General features: G+C 46.2%; 1 protein-coding gene and 1 long non-coding RNA gene across 2 annotated transcripts in view; both read left to right on the top strand.

The window, feature by feature from the left end:
* LOC128593584 (uncharacterized) overlaps positions 1-17,621 on the top strand; it is a 66,443-nt gene that overhangs the window by 2,377 nt on the left and 46,445 nt on the right. The window lies entirely within an intron of this gene.
* The window catches only part of YY1 (YY1 transcription factor), a 44,225-nt gene continuing 32,282 nt past the window's right edge, over positions 5,679-17,621 (top strand). The window contains exon 1 of the mRNA XM_053601673.1: positions 5,679-6,412. Coding sequence (XP_053457648.1) covers positions 5,734-6,412 — 679 coding nt within the window. The 5' untranslated portion in view covers positions 5,679-5,733. The remainder of the gene's footprint in view (positions 6,413-17,621) is intronic.

Genomic DNA, 17,621 nt, shown 5'->3' with positions numbered 1-17,621 from the left:
TAGAGTACCATGATGTCACAGCTTACAGCAGTTGTCATTGTTGTTTTAGCAAGCCCAGCCCAGGTTTGAACCCACCAGCCTTGGTGTATGTGGCTGGCACTGTAACCACTGTGTTACAGGCGCTGAGCCAAGATTTCAACTTTTCTTATATTTATAGGTAATAACCAGGTTCATCCATTTATAATAAACCACGTGACCTTAGAAAAAGAATCTAACACCTTATAAAAGGACCTTATGTGTTAGCTTTACAGGCATGAGGCCTATTAACATACATAGTGGGCGGGTTGTGGCTCAGTGAGTGGGGCACCGGCCCCATATACCAAGGGTGGTGGGTTCAAACCCTGCCCTGGCCAAACTGCAACAACAGAAAAAAAATAGCCAGGCGTTGTGGCGGGCACCTCTGGTGCCAGCTACTTCGGAGGCTGAGGCAAGAGAATCACCTAAGCCCAGGAGTTGGAGGTTGCTGTGAGCTGTGACGCCATAGCACTCTACTGAGGGCGATAAAGTGAGCTGCTGTCTCTAAGAACAAAACAAAACGTACACAGTGAATTTCACCATAACTTAAACTCTGAATCTAATATATATATACTAATTTGGTGGGGGGAAAAATTATTCCTCTAATAGCCTAGGTTTGAAAGACTCCATAACCTTCCTAATGTCTCAGCTCTTTAATACAGTTCCTCATGTTGTGATGACCCCCCAACCATAAAATTATTTTTGTTGCTACTTCATAACTGTAATTTTGCTACTGTTATGAATCGTAATGTAAATATCTAATATGCAGGATGTATTTTCATTGTTACAAAGGGGTTGTGAGACCCACAGGTTGAGAACTGCTAATCCACAATCAAGAAAAATACCTTTAGTTTAGGTGATTAAGAAATATTGTACAAACCTATAGTTTTTCCTTTATTTTGTATGGATCCAAACTAAGGATAATTAATTTAAATGCATATACATGAATTTTCATTCTGAATTTTATTTTTTTTTTGTAGACAGAGTCTCACTCTATCACCCTCGGTAGAATGCTGTGGCATCACACAGCTCACAGCAACCTCTTAACTCCTGGGCCTAGGCGATTCTCCTGCCTCAACCTCCTGAGCAGCTGGGACGACAGGCACCCGCCACAATGCCTGGCTATTTTTTTGTTGCAGTTTGGCGGAGGCCAGATTCGAACCCACCACCCTTGGTACATGGGGCCAGCGCCCTACCCACTGAGCCACAGGTGCCGCCCTCATTCTTTTTTTTTTAAACATTTCATTGAAAACTAATTATGTGGTGGCACCCATAGCTCAAGCGGCTAAGGCGCCAGCCACATACACCAAGGCTAGTGGGTTCGAATCCGGCCCGAGCCTGACAATTACAACTACAACCAAAAAATAGCTGGGCATTGTGGCAGGTGCCTGTAGTCCCAGCAATTCAGGAGGCTGAGGCAAGAGAATCACTTGAGCCTAGGAGTTTGAGGTTGCTGTGAGCTGTGATGTCATAGCACTCTACCCAGGGCTATAGCTTAAGGCTCTGTCTCAAGAAAAAAAAAAAAAAAAGAAAGAAAACTAAGCATGAGTCTGACTAGAACAGAGTCCTACAACCCAAAGTTAGAGGTTTTGCAGCCTAACGAAAGACAGGAAGATCTAGCTTTCCCTTCAGCCCTATCATTCTCCATCACTTCCCCAAGTGAGACTAAGCAAGTCTCCTCTCACAGCTGATTCCCGTGTCTGCAAAATGAAGAGTGAACTAGATGCTCTGCCCAACTCAAAACTGTACTGATAAAGAGCACCAACTACCCACTTGAATTAACAGCAAAAGTAGACATTGGAACAAACCAAAAACCCAATTTCATGAGGCAGCCAAACTGGTTTGTGGTAAGGGAAATTTTTTCTGCGTAAGTTCATTGCCTGGATTAATCTCAATCTATGAGAAACAGAAATATGACAATCAGATTTAATAGTCAACCTCTCTATAATCAATGAATAAGCAGATAGGCAAGTTGTCTCAACTAGGCAAGAAAGAGATACCAGGCATCTTTTAACATCCTTTATTTTTCTGCCCACTTCCATCCCTCATCATCGCCACACAGGTCCCTTCCTAAATCATATGCTTTTAAACCCAAATTGGGAATATAATGAAAGTTTCAGAAAAGGAAACCACCGAGAAACAAAGCCAATGAGGAAGTGCCAAAGGTAGAGTCAACTTACAGTCCACATCTTTATCCTGCTGCTGTAGTGATCAGCTAGCCAAAGTACATATTCCTCACAGGATATTTGTCATTGCATCTCCTCAGCCATTTAGTGAGCTCTGATTATTTGAAGATTCTAGAAAGCTCTGCACAACTTAAGATGCTTCCAATATTCTTTTTTCTATATAGTTCACACTTCCCCAGTATGCTCTGTAGTAGAAAGTTGGAGCTTTTGAAACACTCAAATAACTAAGAAATGGTAAAGCACTATTACAAAGAACTCCCCCATTACAGTGTTTTGATCACTCCACGTGCAAGACATTGAACTGACATAACACCCATGGCTTTTGCCCAGATTGGTGAGAGGATAATAGTATGCAAACATTGGCGTAAGAGAAATAACAGTTTATTATTCTATTTTGATAGTCTCCTTTTGTCACCCTCTGAGTGCTGTGGCATCATAGCTCAACAGCAAATTCCAACTCTTGGGCTCTCCTCGTCTGTTTTTCTATTTTTAGTAGAGATCGGGTCTGGCTTTTTGCTCAGGCTGGTCTCAAACTTGTGAGCTCAAGCAATACACCTGCCTCGGCCTCCAGAGTGCTAGGATTACAGGTGTGGGCCACTGCACCTGGGCTTGTCTTAAACACTCTTTAGCTATGGGTATCTTATGACATGCAAAGACATTGTGTTGTGTTGGCTCTAACCTGCTTGCAGTTGCTGCTAAAAGTGAAAATCAATTTAAAAGGAAAGGGTAATTTGTCACCCAGGGTAACAGCTTGAGACTTTGTCTCAAAAAAAAAAAAAAAAAAAAAAAAAAAGAGAGAGTGTAAGACTGTTTTTTTGTAGAGACAGAGTCTCACTTTATGGCCCTCGGTAGAGTGCCATGGCCTCACACAGCTCACAGCAACCTCCAACTCCTGGGCTTAAGCTTAAGCGAGCGATTCTCTTGCCTCAGCCTCCCGAGTAGCTGGGACTACAGACGCCCGCCACAACGCCCGGCTAGTTTTTGGTTGCAGTTTGGCTGGGGCCGGGTTTGAACCCGCCACGAGAGTGTAAGACTAACGCTTTATCTCCCCACACTGCAGAAAACTTAAGGCCTGCCCTAATAGATCACCTGCTCTGGGGCAAGTTTCAAAAGCTATTTCTGGAGCATTAGGAAGCATCTTAATGCTTTTTCACCTGCCATCCTTCCTAACAGCTTTACTCTTTTCAGCTTTCTCCTTTTGATTATTTGACTGTGAACACCTATAGATCTGACTCTGAAGTGGGGCTGCCTATTGGGCACTTCCCCTATTTCTCGTTTGCTGGGTTATCTATGGGGAAGTATCAAGTATTTGCAAAGACATTCCCCCATTAATTTACTAGAGAGCAGAGAAAGTGAAAGTAGAAAGCATTAAGCCACATACAAATTCTCCCACAACTGGTTTTCATTTATTTAGAGTTTAAAACTATAAAGCCAGAAATGTCTTACTTCAGCAGATTTGACTCTGGCAAACTGGGTGGGTACAGCATTCCAAGGGAAATTACTCAGTTTTAAAACTCAAAAATAAAATGATTTACTTTTCCACTCTTTACACTAATATTCTCAAAAATCAAGTCCAATACTGTTTAGAAATAAGTAGAGAGTAAGTTAGATCTATAAAGTCTCCTAATTAGAATGTATAAACTTTCCTCTAATAAGTTCCTATAGTGCTCGCTTCGGCAGCACATATACTAATAAGTTCCTATAATAGGCCAGGTTATTTTACCAAGTTGGATCTAAGGTTAATGTATTACAGTTCAAAATAATCATGGGTTTCAAATGCATGAACACTATTCCAAGAATGACTGTTGAGAACAAGTTTACCCTGGCGTTAAACTGGCCAAATGAGTACCAAAAAAACACACCTTTCCAACTTTCCAATCTCTCATGGTTTTTAAGAACCGGAAAATACTTGCATTGCTTGAAATCAACTACAAAGATTGACAGCAAAATCACTTCACTGCAATGTATCTTATTCAGAAAAGTTTAACTGCTAACTCGTACCAGGGGGAAAAAAAAAACTAGGTTCTGCGCTAGAACAGAGAACAGAGAAGAAAAAATGTGGACTTTTCAATGAGACAAATGCAAATCCTGGTTATTAGGAGGAGCATCCACAAAAGTGAAAAACAGGTGAAGACGGTGGGCAAAGGAAACGAAGATTGACTGGACAACGAAAAAAGACAAGTTTAGAAATTTTAGAAAGCTATAAATAGCAAAACCACAATACGAGAGCCGCCAGGACCCCACAGTTCTAAAGATCTACGGGGGAAACAGGCACCCAACGGCTCCGTCTCAGGTTTCCGCGGGTCACAAAAGAATAACGGACATCCTCCCAACGGTGGACTCGGGCTCCGCGCGGCGCTTCCGCCAAGCCTGCAGCCGGCCCACCCCGCGCACCGCCCACCTGTACCCGACCCCTGGACCATGCCCGGCGCTCGCGGCGAGATGCGGAACGCGCGATGCAGGCGAACACCGCCCTTCGCAGCCTCCAGCCCTCCTCGCTGGATTGGCCCGCCACACTCACCCAGCGGCCATCGCTCACCCGAAGCAAGGCGCCTAAAGCAAGTGCCACCCGACGCGAAAAAGGAAGCACAGGCGTTTCTCGTCAAAGCAGACTTTATTGGGGCGACTGGGCCGCCCCACGCACGCCGGCCGCTCCTCACCCGGCCCCAGATAGCAGCCCCGCGCTCGGCCGGCCACTCCCTCCCTTCTGGCTCAGTCTCCCGCGCCTGTGGCGCCCGGGGCTGCGCGGACCGCTCACCAGCTCCCAAGGCAGCGGGTGCAACGGCTACGGCCCACTCCCGAGTGTGGCCCCGGCCTGAGGCGGCGGGTTTTGTGGCGGTTGCACCGCGGTGGGCGGGAGCCGCGCGACAACCAGCGGAGGGAGAAGGCGGTGTCAGCAGCGCGCTGACGTCACGCGCTGCGGGCCAGCCGGAGCGCGTGAGGGCCGCCCCACCCTCTATCCCACCGGCCCCAATCAGGGAGGAGCCCGGGTGAGTGGGCGGGGCCGCGGCGGCGAGTAGGGCAGATCGATTGGCAGAGAGGGAGGAGCGAGAGGGCGGGCTAGCGAGTGGAAGCGAGGCGGGGCGGGACGAGGCCAGCGCGGAAGTCTCGCGAGGCCGAGCCCGAGCGAAGTGTGGCGGCGGCGACGGCGGCGAGATCTGGGCTCGGGTTGAGGAGTTGGTATTTGTGTGGAAGGAGGCGGAGGCGCAGGAGGAAGGGGGAAACAGAGCGCCGGCCGGGAGGGCGGGAGGAGGCGCGGCTAGGGCGGGCGGCTAAGGTGAGGCGAGGAGCCGGGACTAGCAGCGGCCGAGCGAACGCGGGGCGCACCGAGGCGAGGGAGGCGGGGAAGCCCCGCCGCCGCGGCCGCCGCGCCCGCCCCTTCCCCCCCGTCGCCCGCCCCCTCTCCCCCCGCCCGCTCGCCGCCTTCCTCCCTCTGCCTTCCTTCCCCACGGCCGGCCGCCTCCTCGCCCGCCCGCCCGCCCGCAGCCGAGGAGCCGAGGCCGCCGCGGCCGTGGCGGCGGAGCCCTCAGCCATGGCCTCGGGCGACACTCTCTACATCGCCACGGACGGCTCGGAGATGCCGGCCGAGATCGTGGAGCTGCACGAAATCGAGGTGGAGACCATCCCGGTGGAGACCATCGAGACCACGGTGGTGGGCGAGGAGGAAGAGGAGGAGGACGACGACGAGGACGGCGGCGGCGGCGACCACGGCGGCGGGGGCGGCCACGGGCACGCCGGCCACCACCACCACCATCACCACCACCACCACCACCCGCCCATGATCGCGCTGCAGCCGCTGGTCACCGACGACCCGACCCAGGTGCACCACCACCAGGAGGTGATCCTGGTGCAGACGCGCGAGGAGGTGGTGGGCGGCGACGACTCGGACGGGCTGCGTGCCGAGGACGGCTTCGAGGACCAGATCCTGATCCCGGTACCCGCGCCGGCCGGCGGCGACGACGACTACATAGAGCAGACGCTGGTCACCGTGGCGGCGGCCGGCAAGAGCGGCGGCGGCGGCGGCTCGTCGTCGGGTGGCGGCCGCGTCAAGAAGGGCGGCGGCAAGAAGAGCGGCAAGAAGAGTTACCTCAGCGGCGGGGCCGGCGCGGCAGGCGGCGGCGGCACCGACCCAGGCAACAAGAAGTGGGAGCAGAAGCAGGTGCAGATCAAGACCCTGGAGGGCGAGTTCTCGGTCACCATGTGGTCCTCAGGTGAGCGCCGGCCGCGCGCCCCGGCCCCGGGATGTTTTTGTTTTGAAGGGAAGCCATGTTTTATGTGTGTGATGGGCGCCGCCATCTTCTTCGCCAGGGCAAGTATGGCGGCCCCAAAAGATGGCGGGCCGTGCGGCGGCGGCGGGGGCGCGGCGGGCGGCGGCGGGCCGCGGGCCGCGAAGATGGCGGCCGGGCCGCGCGGGGGAGGGGCGGCGCCGCCCGGCTAGGCCGCAATGGCGTAGTTTCTCCGAGAGGGGGAAGCGCCGTCCGGGGCGTGGACGGGCAGGAGCGGCGGGGGAGGGGCCGGTACGCTCGCCCCGCTACACTCGGACCAACGGACTCGCCCGCCGGCCCGTTGTGGCGGCTGCCCAGCGCTCCCGCGCGCCTTGGGCTTGAGTCGGACACGAGTAGACGTTGGCACGGGCTGGGGCCCAGCGGCCTCCAAGACGCACGCCACCGCCCGGCGTTGCCCTTCCCACGCCGTCCTCTGGGGGGCGCTGCTGGCGCTCGCTTCGCCCCGCCCCCCCAACTTCCTTGGACTCCCAACTGCCCCCGGGAGGCACTTTCCAGAAGGGGGGAGGGGCGCGTGGGCGCCTCCAGGCCCTTTGCTCCCCACCCACCTAGCATCGGGCTGAACCCTGCCCCGGCGGTCACGCTCACCCCTAGGCGTCGTTTGCTGTGGGGCGGGACTTGGTGCTGCACGTAGGGCTCGCGTGTGCAGGCTCTGAGCGTCAGTTGGAGCCTGTCACCAGCGTTGCCAGCGAATTCCTCGCTTTTTCAATCCCCAGCAGTACCCCATAGGAAAGGGCCTATGAATTTTAATAGATAAGTTTTAGTTTTTTGCGGTTTGGGAAAACATTTTTTATTTTAAGTACTTGGTTCTTAGTGAATAGGTTAGGTTAATTTGCATAACTAGAGACGCTTGCCACTAAATTGATAAAATCGGTTATTTTAAGCTTAGGTACGCTTTTTACTTTACAGATAACTATCATGTAGGTACGCTTTTTACTTTACAGATAACTATCACGTATTTTCCCTGTGAAAAGGATTCTAGAAAGCAGTTTTTAGTATTTTAATACTGCTTTTAAAGAAGACCTGAAAAATCATCTAGGGCAAAAGGAACTGGTCTACATGTGTAAAATTGTTAAGCAATTTGTTTTTTACTGTAGAATTATGGAAAAGCTATTTCATGGATACGACAGTATTTGCTGGTTTTTTTATGTTGCTATCCTGTTACTATATTCATATGCTACCTAGCTAAATTGGTGGGACACTAAATAGATTGAGAATAATCCTAACAGTTAATTTAACATCTGTGATGACTAAATTTAATACTAAATTTAAAGAGTAGAGTTCTCCGTAGTTACATTAGAACTATGTCATAAATTCTCAGAATTGGATGGAGGCTGAAAATGTGACTATTTTGGCTATTAAAAGGTTCTTAAATCTTAGAGGAATAAACGAAATAAAAAACAGAAAGGCTGGCCTGAAAAGCTGGTTTGATTGTGTCTAGTTAAAGCCCCAAGATGAGGTAACTAAAGCTGAATAGATCTGTGATTCAGAGTCCTGAGCAGAGGGGTCAGGGCGCTTTCAAAATCTAATAGAAAGTGGTAACAGGCACTAGTGCCTTGTAGAATTCATAGTAGTTAGAGTTTAACAGGAGCTGTATGTTTTAATGACGCATGACTACTTTAGTACTTAGTGGTGAAAGACATCTTTCGTGTATTTTGGTGGCTCAGAGTGATTGCACACTGATCATGTTGGAAATAAAAGCCATGGTTTTCCCTGAATAAGCATGGAGTAGGGTGAAGGATTTTAGTTATTGGTGAATTTGCAGAAATCAGGATAATGTTTGAAATCAGATATTTGGGTAATGATAAAATAACCAAACAAAACTAAATTTACTTTTTAGCCATATTGGCTTTATGTTAATTTACAAAACAGCATATTTTACATGTTCTGCATTTTATCTTACTAAATTGCTAACCCAGTTTTCGAGACCCACATACTTGGTAGAAGTGATGTGTATCAAGTGAGCCAGTCATGGGAGAAAGTCTGAGGGACCTGGCTAATGGTAGTTAATATACACTTTACATCCGCATTTAAAGGTCATTAGTTACTCTGTGCAAGTGGCTGCTTACAAGGTTACAGAGTCCAGGTCATTTTAATGTCCATTTCTTTGTTGGTTGTCTACTGTGTTAGAGAGTACTCAGTGCATGGAGATTTTTGTAAATATTTGATGGCAGTAAAACATAGGATGGCCTGTTTCCTCAAACATGTTTTGTGGTAAACTATCTCCTTTCCTTGTCCTTGTGGTTTGGAATTATTATCAAAGAGAAGCTAAAATATGTAGGTCTCAATTATTCTGAAAATAATTTCATCTTCGGAACTGAAATGACATGGTGTAATTGATATATGTAAACCGTGACCAAAAGACTAATAGTTAAGATAAATTTCTGTGGGCGGCGCCTGTAGCTCAGTGAGTAGGGTGCTGACCCCATATGCCAAGGGTGGCCGGTTCAAACCCAGCCCTGGCCAAACTGCAACAACAACAAAAAAAAAAATAGCCGGGCATTGTGGGGGGCACTTGTAGTTCCAGCTGCTTGGGAGGCTTAGGCAAGAGAATCGCATAAGCCCAAGAGTTAGAGGCTGCTGTGAGCCGTGTGAAGTCATGGCACTCTACCCGAGGGCGGTACAGTGAGACTCTGTCTCTACAAAAAAAAAGATAAATTTCTGTGTACATGTATATACCTGGTCAGTTGGTAGGCAGTGTGTTAACAACTTACGCTTGATCTCATTTGATCCTAGGCAGGAGAATGTTAACTGCATTGTAGTTTTCACAAAATAGATTGGAATGAGCTGTGAAGTAACAGTTTTTGTTTTTTTTCAAAGATAGGTTCTCACTCTGTTGCCTGGGACAGGATGCCCTGGTGTCACCCTAGCTCACAGCAACCTGAAACTACTAAGTACAGGCAATCCTGGGTCCTTAGCCTCCTGAGTAGCTGGGACTACAGGCACCTGCCATGACACCCAGCTCATTTTTTCTGTTTTGTTGGCGGGGGGTTCTTACTTTTGCTCAGGCTGGTCTTAAACTCCTGAGCTCAAGGGATCCTCCCACTTTGGCCTCCCAGAATGCTGGGATGAGAGGCGTAAGCCACATAACTGTAGTAACAGTTTTGCATAAGCTCCAAGCTTAGTTGCCTGAAGTCCTTTTAACAATAATTGTACATGTAGCATATTCTTGAGGCTTTAGTTGCTTGTTAGCATCTCATGCTTTTTTTTTTTTTTTTTTTTTTTTTTTGGTAGAGACAGAGTTTAACTTTTATTGCCCTTGGTAGAGTGCCGTGGCCTCACACGGCTCACAGCAACCTCCAACTCCTGGGCTTAGGCGATTCTCCTGCCTCAGCCTCCCGAGTAGCTGGGACTACAGGCGCCCGCCACAACGCCTGGCTATTTTTTTGTTGCAGTTTGGCCGGGGCTGGGTTTGAACCCACCACCCTCGGTACATGGGGCCGGCGCCCTGCTCACTGAGCCACAGGCGCCACCCAGCATCTCGTGCTTTTAAAACAACCCAGTTGGCCAGATGCAGTGGCTCATGCCTGTAATCCTAGCACTCTGGAAGGTCTAGGTGGGTGGATTGCTTGAGCTCATGAGTTCAAGACCAACCTGAGCAAAAGTGAGACCCCCATCTCTACTAAAAATAGAAAAACTGAGGCAAGAGGATCACTTGAGCCCAAGAGTTGGAGGTTACTAAGATGCTTCTGCTCTCTGCCCAAAGTGACAGCTTGAGACTGTCTCAGAAAAATAAAAACCCAATTTAGTGGGCATCAGCATATTTGTGGAAACCAAATACTTGAATTTTCTGAGTTTCTTTTACTTGTATGCCATCTTCCTTAAATCTCCCACAGTAACAGCCCTCTGTAGTGGGCATCTTTTGAATGGAACAGCAACAAAGGAATCTAACAGTTTTATAGAATAGTTTTAAGCCTTTTAGGTTCCTAGGGTCCTTAGAGATTTGCTTTTTTCTTTATTTTTTAAAAAATGTATACATATTCATACATATTCACCAGTTGTGCAATAATCACTACACTAATTTTAGAACATTTTTATCACCCCCCCCCCAAGAAACTACCTATTAGCACTCCGTGTTACCCCTCCTGTTAGCCCCTGGCAACTAGTAATCTACTTTTTGCTGTCTTAATAGGTTTGCCTATTCTGGACATTTTATACAAACAGAATCATAGAACACATGACTTTTTGTATCTGAGTTAGCATGCTTTCAAAGTTCATGTTGTAGCAGTACTTCATTTTTATGACTAAAATTCCATTATATAAAAGAATTGGCAAGACCTTATTTATAAATAAGGAGGCAGGGTCTTTTTATGTTGCCTACGCTAGACTTGAACTCTGTAGCTGGGACTATAGCTGTGTGCCACCATCCTGGACTTCAACTATATTTTGAATATTCTTAATTAGTTACTTCAAGTCAGCATTTATTTTGTGTGTTTTTCCTTACATATAATTAATGAACATTTCAGTGTATTTTTTTCTAGATATTCATTGCTGTTATATAGGAGTAATTTTGTGTTTTGTAGAGCTTATTCTAAATTAAACCACTTAACTAAACCATTGAGTTGAATAGGAAAGCTAGCGATAAAAGCTTTAAAACATTAAGTTTTGAGGGGTAATGCCTGTGGCTCAGTGGGTAGGGCGCTGGCCCCATATACCAAGTGTGGCAGGTTCAAACCCTGCCCTGGCCAAACTGCAATTAAAAAAAAAAAATAGCTGGGTGTTGTGGCGGTGCCTGTAGTCCCAGGAGCTGAGGGGAGAGAATCACCTAAGCCCAGGTGTTGGAGGTTGCTGTGAGCTTTGTGACGCCACAGCACTCTACCAAGGGTGATAAAGTGAGACTCTGTCTCTACAAAAAAAATAAAATAAAAAACATTAAGTTTTCAGAGAAACCTAGATGTCTTTAAAACCTGGAGGTTGGGGCCAGGTGTGGTGGCTCACACCTGTAATCCTAGCACTCTGGGGGTCAAGGCATGTGGATCACCTGAGCTCATGAATTGAAGACCAGCCTGAACAAGAGACCTCGTCTCTAAAAAAAATAGCTGGGCATTGTGGCGAGCACCTGTCATCTCAGCTTCTGGGGAGGCTGAAGCAAGAGAATAGCTTGAGCCCATGAGTCTGAAGTTGCTGTGAGCTTATGGCACCATGGCACTCTACCCACAGAGACAAAGTAAAAGTTTGTCTCAAAAAAAAAAAAAAAAATCCAAAAAACCATGAGGTTTCTGGTATTTTGAAATTGTGGCCTTATGTAAAATTGTTGATATTTAAAGTACTTCAGGCAATTAACTAATTTGGGGTATACATGCATCACAATATGCATGAACTGCTACATGGATGCTTGGAGCCCCGACAGCAAGTCAGGCCAATATGGCTACAGTCACTCCTCCACCCCATTTCTATTTCTGTAAATATGTTTTGTGAGGTATGGGGGTCAGCCATGTGCATACTGCCTTCATAGCTCAAGAGGATGGAATAGGTGTGTGGACAGCTGGGACCTCCGGTTTGGTTTGACCACACCCCATCCTGTCACCCAGTGCAGTTTGGGTGGGGGTAGGGGCCTTGTGCCTTCCCAAAGTGCTGGCAGCCCACTGACGCCCTGAACAGCGTCATGCCCTAGGCAGAGAACCCCTGTTTAGACCTTGTTGGGAAGGGGTGTGATCAGACCTCACCTGAGCTGTGATCTGAGAGTGAACAAATAAATTGCTGATGGAAGGCCAAAAATAATAATTATCATCATCTGTTAGACTGAATATAGAAATGCTCTGTGCTGGATTAAGCAAAACATTTACAACCAGAAATCTAATGCTGTTAAAATCAGTAAATTGAACGTTTAAATAGGGGTGGTACCTGGCTCGGTGGGTAGGACGCCAACCCCATATACCTAGGGTGGCGGGTTCAGACCCAGCCCGGCGCTAAAACAGCAATGATACTTATAACAAAAAATAGCCCGGCGTTGTGGCGGGCACCTGTCCCAGCTACTTGGGAAGCTGAGGCAAGAGAATCGCTTAAGCCCAAGAGTTGGAGGTTGTGAGCTGTGACACCACGGCGCTCTACCAAGAGGGACAAAGTGAGACTGTCAAAAAATAAAATAAAAATAAAAGAAAGTTGAAATATATTAAATTTTTCTCAGTTTTATGTGTTCAGAAAATTCAGATTTATTAAAAATCACTAGTTGTGAACATCTGCCAATTCTTCTGTGGGTTTTCATCTCCTTTTTTTTTACTATACTATTTATCATTAAGTAGAAATACTGTAAACATAAATATCCATGGAGCCAAACCAAAAAAGCCCTCCAAAGTAATCACTTCTACCTCATGACCTACATAGGGTGGCCTGAGTCATAGATCTGGAGTCCTGATCTGGTAGCTCTGGAAGCTTTAGCTTACTGATAATGCCTCTTGTGCTGTCAGGCTGTCCAGATTATTAACCTTTTCTTTTCCCTCCTACTACCAATAGCCTGCTGGTGGGAAAAGAAAAATTCTTATTGGAGCTCAGGAGTTTGAGACCAGCCTGAACCAAGGGCAAGACCCTGTCTCTACTAAAAATAGAAAAATAGCTGAGCATTGTGGGGATGCCTGTAGTCCTAGTTATTGGGGAGGCTGAAGCAGGAGATTGCTGTAACATAGGGTGAGGCCACAGCTCTCCAGCCTCGGCAACAGAGTAAGACTCTTGTCTCAAAAAAAATTTTTTTTGTATGGGGGGGTAAGGGGGCTCCTATTCTACCTACAAGATAGAATTTTATTTTAGGCTTTTGGATGAGAGTAAATTTTGTTAAAACACCCATGGCCAGGCTCCTATGTGGATATCTACAAACAGCATTTGTTTTCCTTGTTTTTGAAGTTTGCTTAACAGGATCAGTTTTTTATGTTTTACGGCTGTTTTAGGGCCTATCATGTTATTAGCCAAACAGTTATTTCAGTGAACATTTCCTGATATTTGTATTCTTTTGTTTAAATTTTGATGTGTTCTGGTGACAGTGGTATTCTCTCCATACTCTTATTTTCTATAGGAAGAATAAACAAAGTGAACATTTTATTCTTGTTATTTCAAGACTCTCAATATTTACCAATGAATTGTTGTCTGTGTTGACTTTTTTTTTTTTTTTTTAAATTTATTGTTTGAGGCTTGGCGCCCGTAGCACAGTGGTTATGGCACCAGCCACATACACTACAAGGGTGGCGGGTCCAAAACCAGCCCAGGGCAGCTAAACAACTGTAACAAAAAAATAGCCGGGTGTCGTGCCTGTAGTCCCAGCTACTTGGGAAGCTGAAGCAAGAGAATCGCTTAAGCCCAAGAGTTTGAGATTGCTGTGAGCTGTAACACCACTGCACTCTACCGAGGGCGACATAGTAAGGTTCCGTCTCAAAAAAAAAAAATTATCATTTAATCATGACTTGGATGTCAAGTTAATGTTAATTTCATTATTGTTAGCAGAATATTAGCAAGTGGTAGGGAGATTGTGAAAGTTAGTCAACTAGTGGATAGGTTTGTACCTTCTTGTGTATGGTGGACTTGAATGACATAAAAGGGACTATTTCCTAGTTCTTTTTTTTTTTTTTTTGGTAGAGACAGAGTCTCACTTTATGGCCCTTGGTAGAGTGCCGTGGCATCACACAGCTCACAGCAACCTCCAGCTCCTGGGCTTAAGCGATTCTCTTGCCTCAGCCTCCCGAGTAGCTGGGACTACAGGTGCCCGCCACAACACCCGGCTATTTTTTTGTTGCAGTTTGGCCGGGGCTGGATTTGAACCCACCACCCTCGGCATATGGGGCCGGCGCCCTACTCACTGAGCCACAGGCGCCGCCCCTATTTCCTAGTTCTTAATATCTTGTGTTGGTGGATCTCATTCTGTTTTAACTTCATAATTATCAATATCAGAAAGGCTGGTGGTTTGGGGGAGTCACTACTAACAGCGTATTTTCTCTCTAGGCCCACTGACCTTGGCATGCCTCAACTTCTGACTTTGGGAATCTTTGTAAAATATGTTGGAGTAGCAGGATCCTTGAGGTCATTTTCAATTTTCATAGCAAAGAAATTTTATTCCTTTACAAATTGTTGTGTGAATAGTAGGAAGCAGCATACTCAATTTCTTAAGCAAAACTATCTAGTTAAAAAAAATTGTAGAGAAAAAATTGCGGCACCTGTAGCTCAGCAGCTAGGGCGCTGGCCACATACACCAGGGCTGGTTGGTTTCAACCTGGCCTGGGCCTGCCAAACAGAGACAACTACAACCACAACAAAAAAAATAGCCGGGCGTTGTGGCGAGTGCCTGTAGTCCCAGCTACTTGGGAAGCTGAGGCAAGAGAATCGCTTAAGCCCATGTGTTTGAGGTTACTGTGAGCTGTGACACTATAGCACTCTACTGAGGGTGACATAGTGAGACTCTAAAAAAAAAAAAAAAAAATTGTAGAGATGTAGTCTTTGTTGCACAGGCTGCTCAAACAGTCCTCCACCTAAAGTGTTGGGATTACCAGCTTGAGCCATTGTACCTGGCCTCTATCCAATTATAAAATTTGAGTAAAATTCCTTCTTTCCCTTATCCCCAACAAAACAAGGTCTGGCAGTATTGCCCAGGATGGGGTGCAGTGGTTCTTAACAGGCTGGGTCACAGAGCACTAACAGCCTCAAACTCCTGGCCTCAAGTGATCCTCCTGCCTCCGCCTCCTGAGTAGCTAGGCATGTGCCATATATTCATTTTGAGTAGAATTCTTAATAACCATTCATTTGCCTTAGTTTTATACAGTGGTTTCAGATATGGTTAAACAAAGTATGTAAATTTTTACTTATATTAGATTCTACCTATACTGGACCCTATCTCTTTTGGGATAGAATCTCACTATGTAGCCCTGGGTAGAGTGCCATGACATCATCATAGTTCACAGCAACCTCAAACTGTTGGGCTCAAAAGAGCCCCCTTCCCCTTTTTTTTTGAGACAGTGTCACTTTGTCACCTTCAGTATAGTGCTGTGGCATTATAGCTCACAGCAATCTGGGGTTTAAGCAATTCTCTCGTCTCAGCCTCCTGAGTAGCTGCGACTGCAGGCACCCACCACAACGCCCAGCTATATTTTAGAGACGGGCTTTTGCACTTGCTCAATCTGATCTTGAACCTGTGAGCTCAGGCAGTCCACCCGCCTGGGCCTCTCAGAGTGCTGGGATTGCAGGCATGAGCCACCACACCCTGTCCAAGAGATCCTGTCTCAGCCTCCTGAACTAGCTGGGACTATAGCCACCTGCCATGACACCCAGCTAGTTTTTTCTATTTTTAAAAGGGATAAGGAAGGGTCTTGCTCTTGCTCAGGCTGGTCTCAAACTCCTAAGTTCAAGCAATTCAGTGGCCTAGGATTACAAGGCACGAAGCCACTCGCCCAGCACCAGTAGAATTTCTCTTACGTACATTTCTCTCCTCAAATAAAGGGACAAGGGAATAGAGAAAGGGAGTGTGAGCTTAGTACCCTTAATCTCAGTGGTCAGGGTGCTGGCCAAATACACCTAGACAGGCAGGTTCAAACCCAGCCCGGGCCTGCTAAACAACAAAGACAACTGCAACCAAAAAATAGCCAGATGTTGTGGTGGGCGCCTGTAGTCCAGCTACTCAAGAGGCTAAGGCAAGAGCATTGCTTAAGCCCAAGAGTTTGAGTTTGCTGTCAGCTGTGACGCCACAACACTCTACCGAGGGCAACATAGTGAGACTCTTTGTCTCAAAAAAAAAAAAGAAAGAAAGAAAAAAGAAAAGGTGTCATTGCTGTATAAGAAGCTGTTCTGTTGGAATTTGGCCCTGTCTTCCTCCTTTAGGAGAGTATTGAACTTCTAATAGAATGGAATTTATTTTTTATCCATATGTTATTACTTTTTAATTACCCACAGTAGAATGGAATTCTTGATTAAGTAATTCGGTGAATAAATGGATGATATTTATGCTCTAAGGCAGAATTGGAGCTTATAGACCAAGATACCATTCTGGTCTATTCCTATAAGGTGGAAAAGAACTATTTGGGATGGGAGGGGAGGCAGAGACAGGTTCTGTTTGAGGAGCAGCATGGGCTTTAGAGTCAGTGCTAGCAGTCGTGGCATTTCTGAGGCTCGATTTCTTCAACTGAGAACATAGGGCTTAATACCTTTAAGATTTTGTTTGGATTGAGAAATGTGACAGTTATTAACATGAAATGGGTATTAATAAGTGATAATTGATTAATCATTTAATAAGTCATTAATAATTAATGAAATTGGTTTGTTTCATTTTAAAACAAATTACAGTAAGCATGCAAAAAAAAAAAAAACAAAAACAGAAAATAGGCTTGGCGCCTGTGGCTCAGCTGCATACACCAGAGCTGGTGGGTTCGAAGCCAGCCAGGGCCTGCCAATCAACAATGACAACTACAACCAAAAAATAGCCAGGCATTGTGGCAGGCCCCTGTAGTCCCAGCTGCTTGGAAGGCTGAGGCAAGAAAATCGCTTAAGCCCAACAGTTTGAGGTTGCTGTAAGCTGTGACACCACGGCACTCTACCAAGGGTGACATAATAAAACTCTGTCTCCCCCCCCCCAAAAAAAGAAAAAGAAAATAAATTAATAATTTATTAATCATTTAACCCTTTCTTAGGGTCCATGTTAGTAGAGAAAATTAGGAAACAGCCTATGTCTGATTTTTGCCTTTTGCTTAACAGGCAAAAAAAAAAATCTCAAATATTTAGGTCTTTATTTCAGTAAAGATTTGGGGGATGGCAGAGTTAGTAAATAATAATGTCTTTTTTGCCAAAAGTAACCTGAAATTGCCAGACCAAAGTTAAAGGCCTAAGGTGGAAGGTGTGAAGAAACAAAATCTAGCCAATTTATATATGCATAAATAAATACATAAATTGATGAAAATAGAACATCAGAACCACAGAGAAAAGAGAAGCTTTTCTTTTTTTGACCAAGTCTTATTCTTGTCATCGTAGGTACTATGGTGCCATAGCTCACAGCAACCTCAAAACTCCTGAGCTCAAGCAATCCACCTGCCTCAGCCTCCCAGAACGCTAGGATTATAGGCATGAGCCACTGAACCCAGACAAAAGAGAAGCTTTAGTGTCAACTCTAGTGAGCTCCCTGGCAATCCAGATAAAAAAGAGAAAATTATGTTAATTTTATCGGATACTTACA

Source organism: Nycticebus coucang, chromosome 9, assembly GCF_027406575.1.
Source record: "Nycticebus coucang isolate mNycCou1 chromosome 9, mNycCou1.pri, whole genome shotgun sequence".
NCBI classification, from domain to species: Eukaryota; Metazoa; Chordata; class Mammalia; order Primates; family Lorisidae; genus Nycticebus; species Nycticebus coucang.
This window is presented reverse-complemented; position numbering and strand designations above follow the sequence as displayed.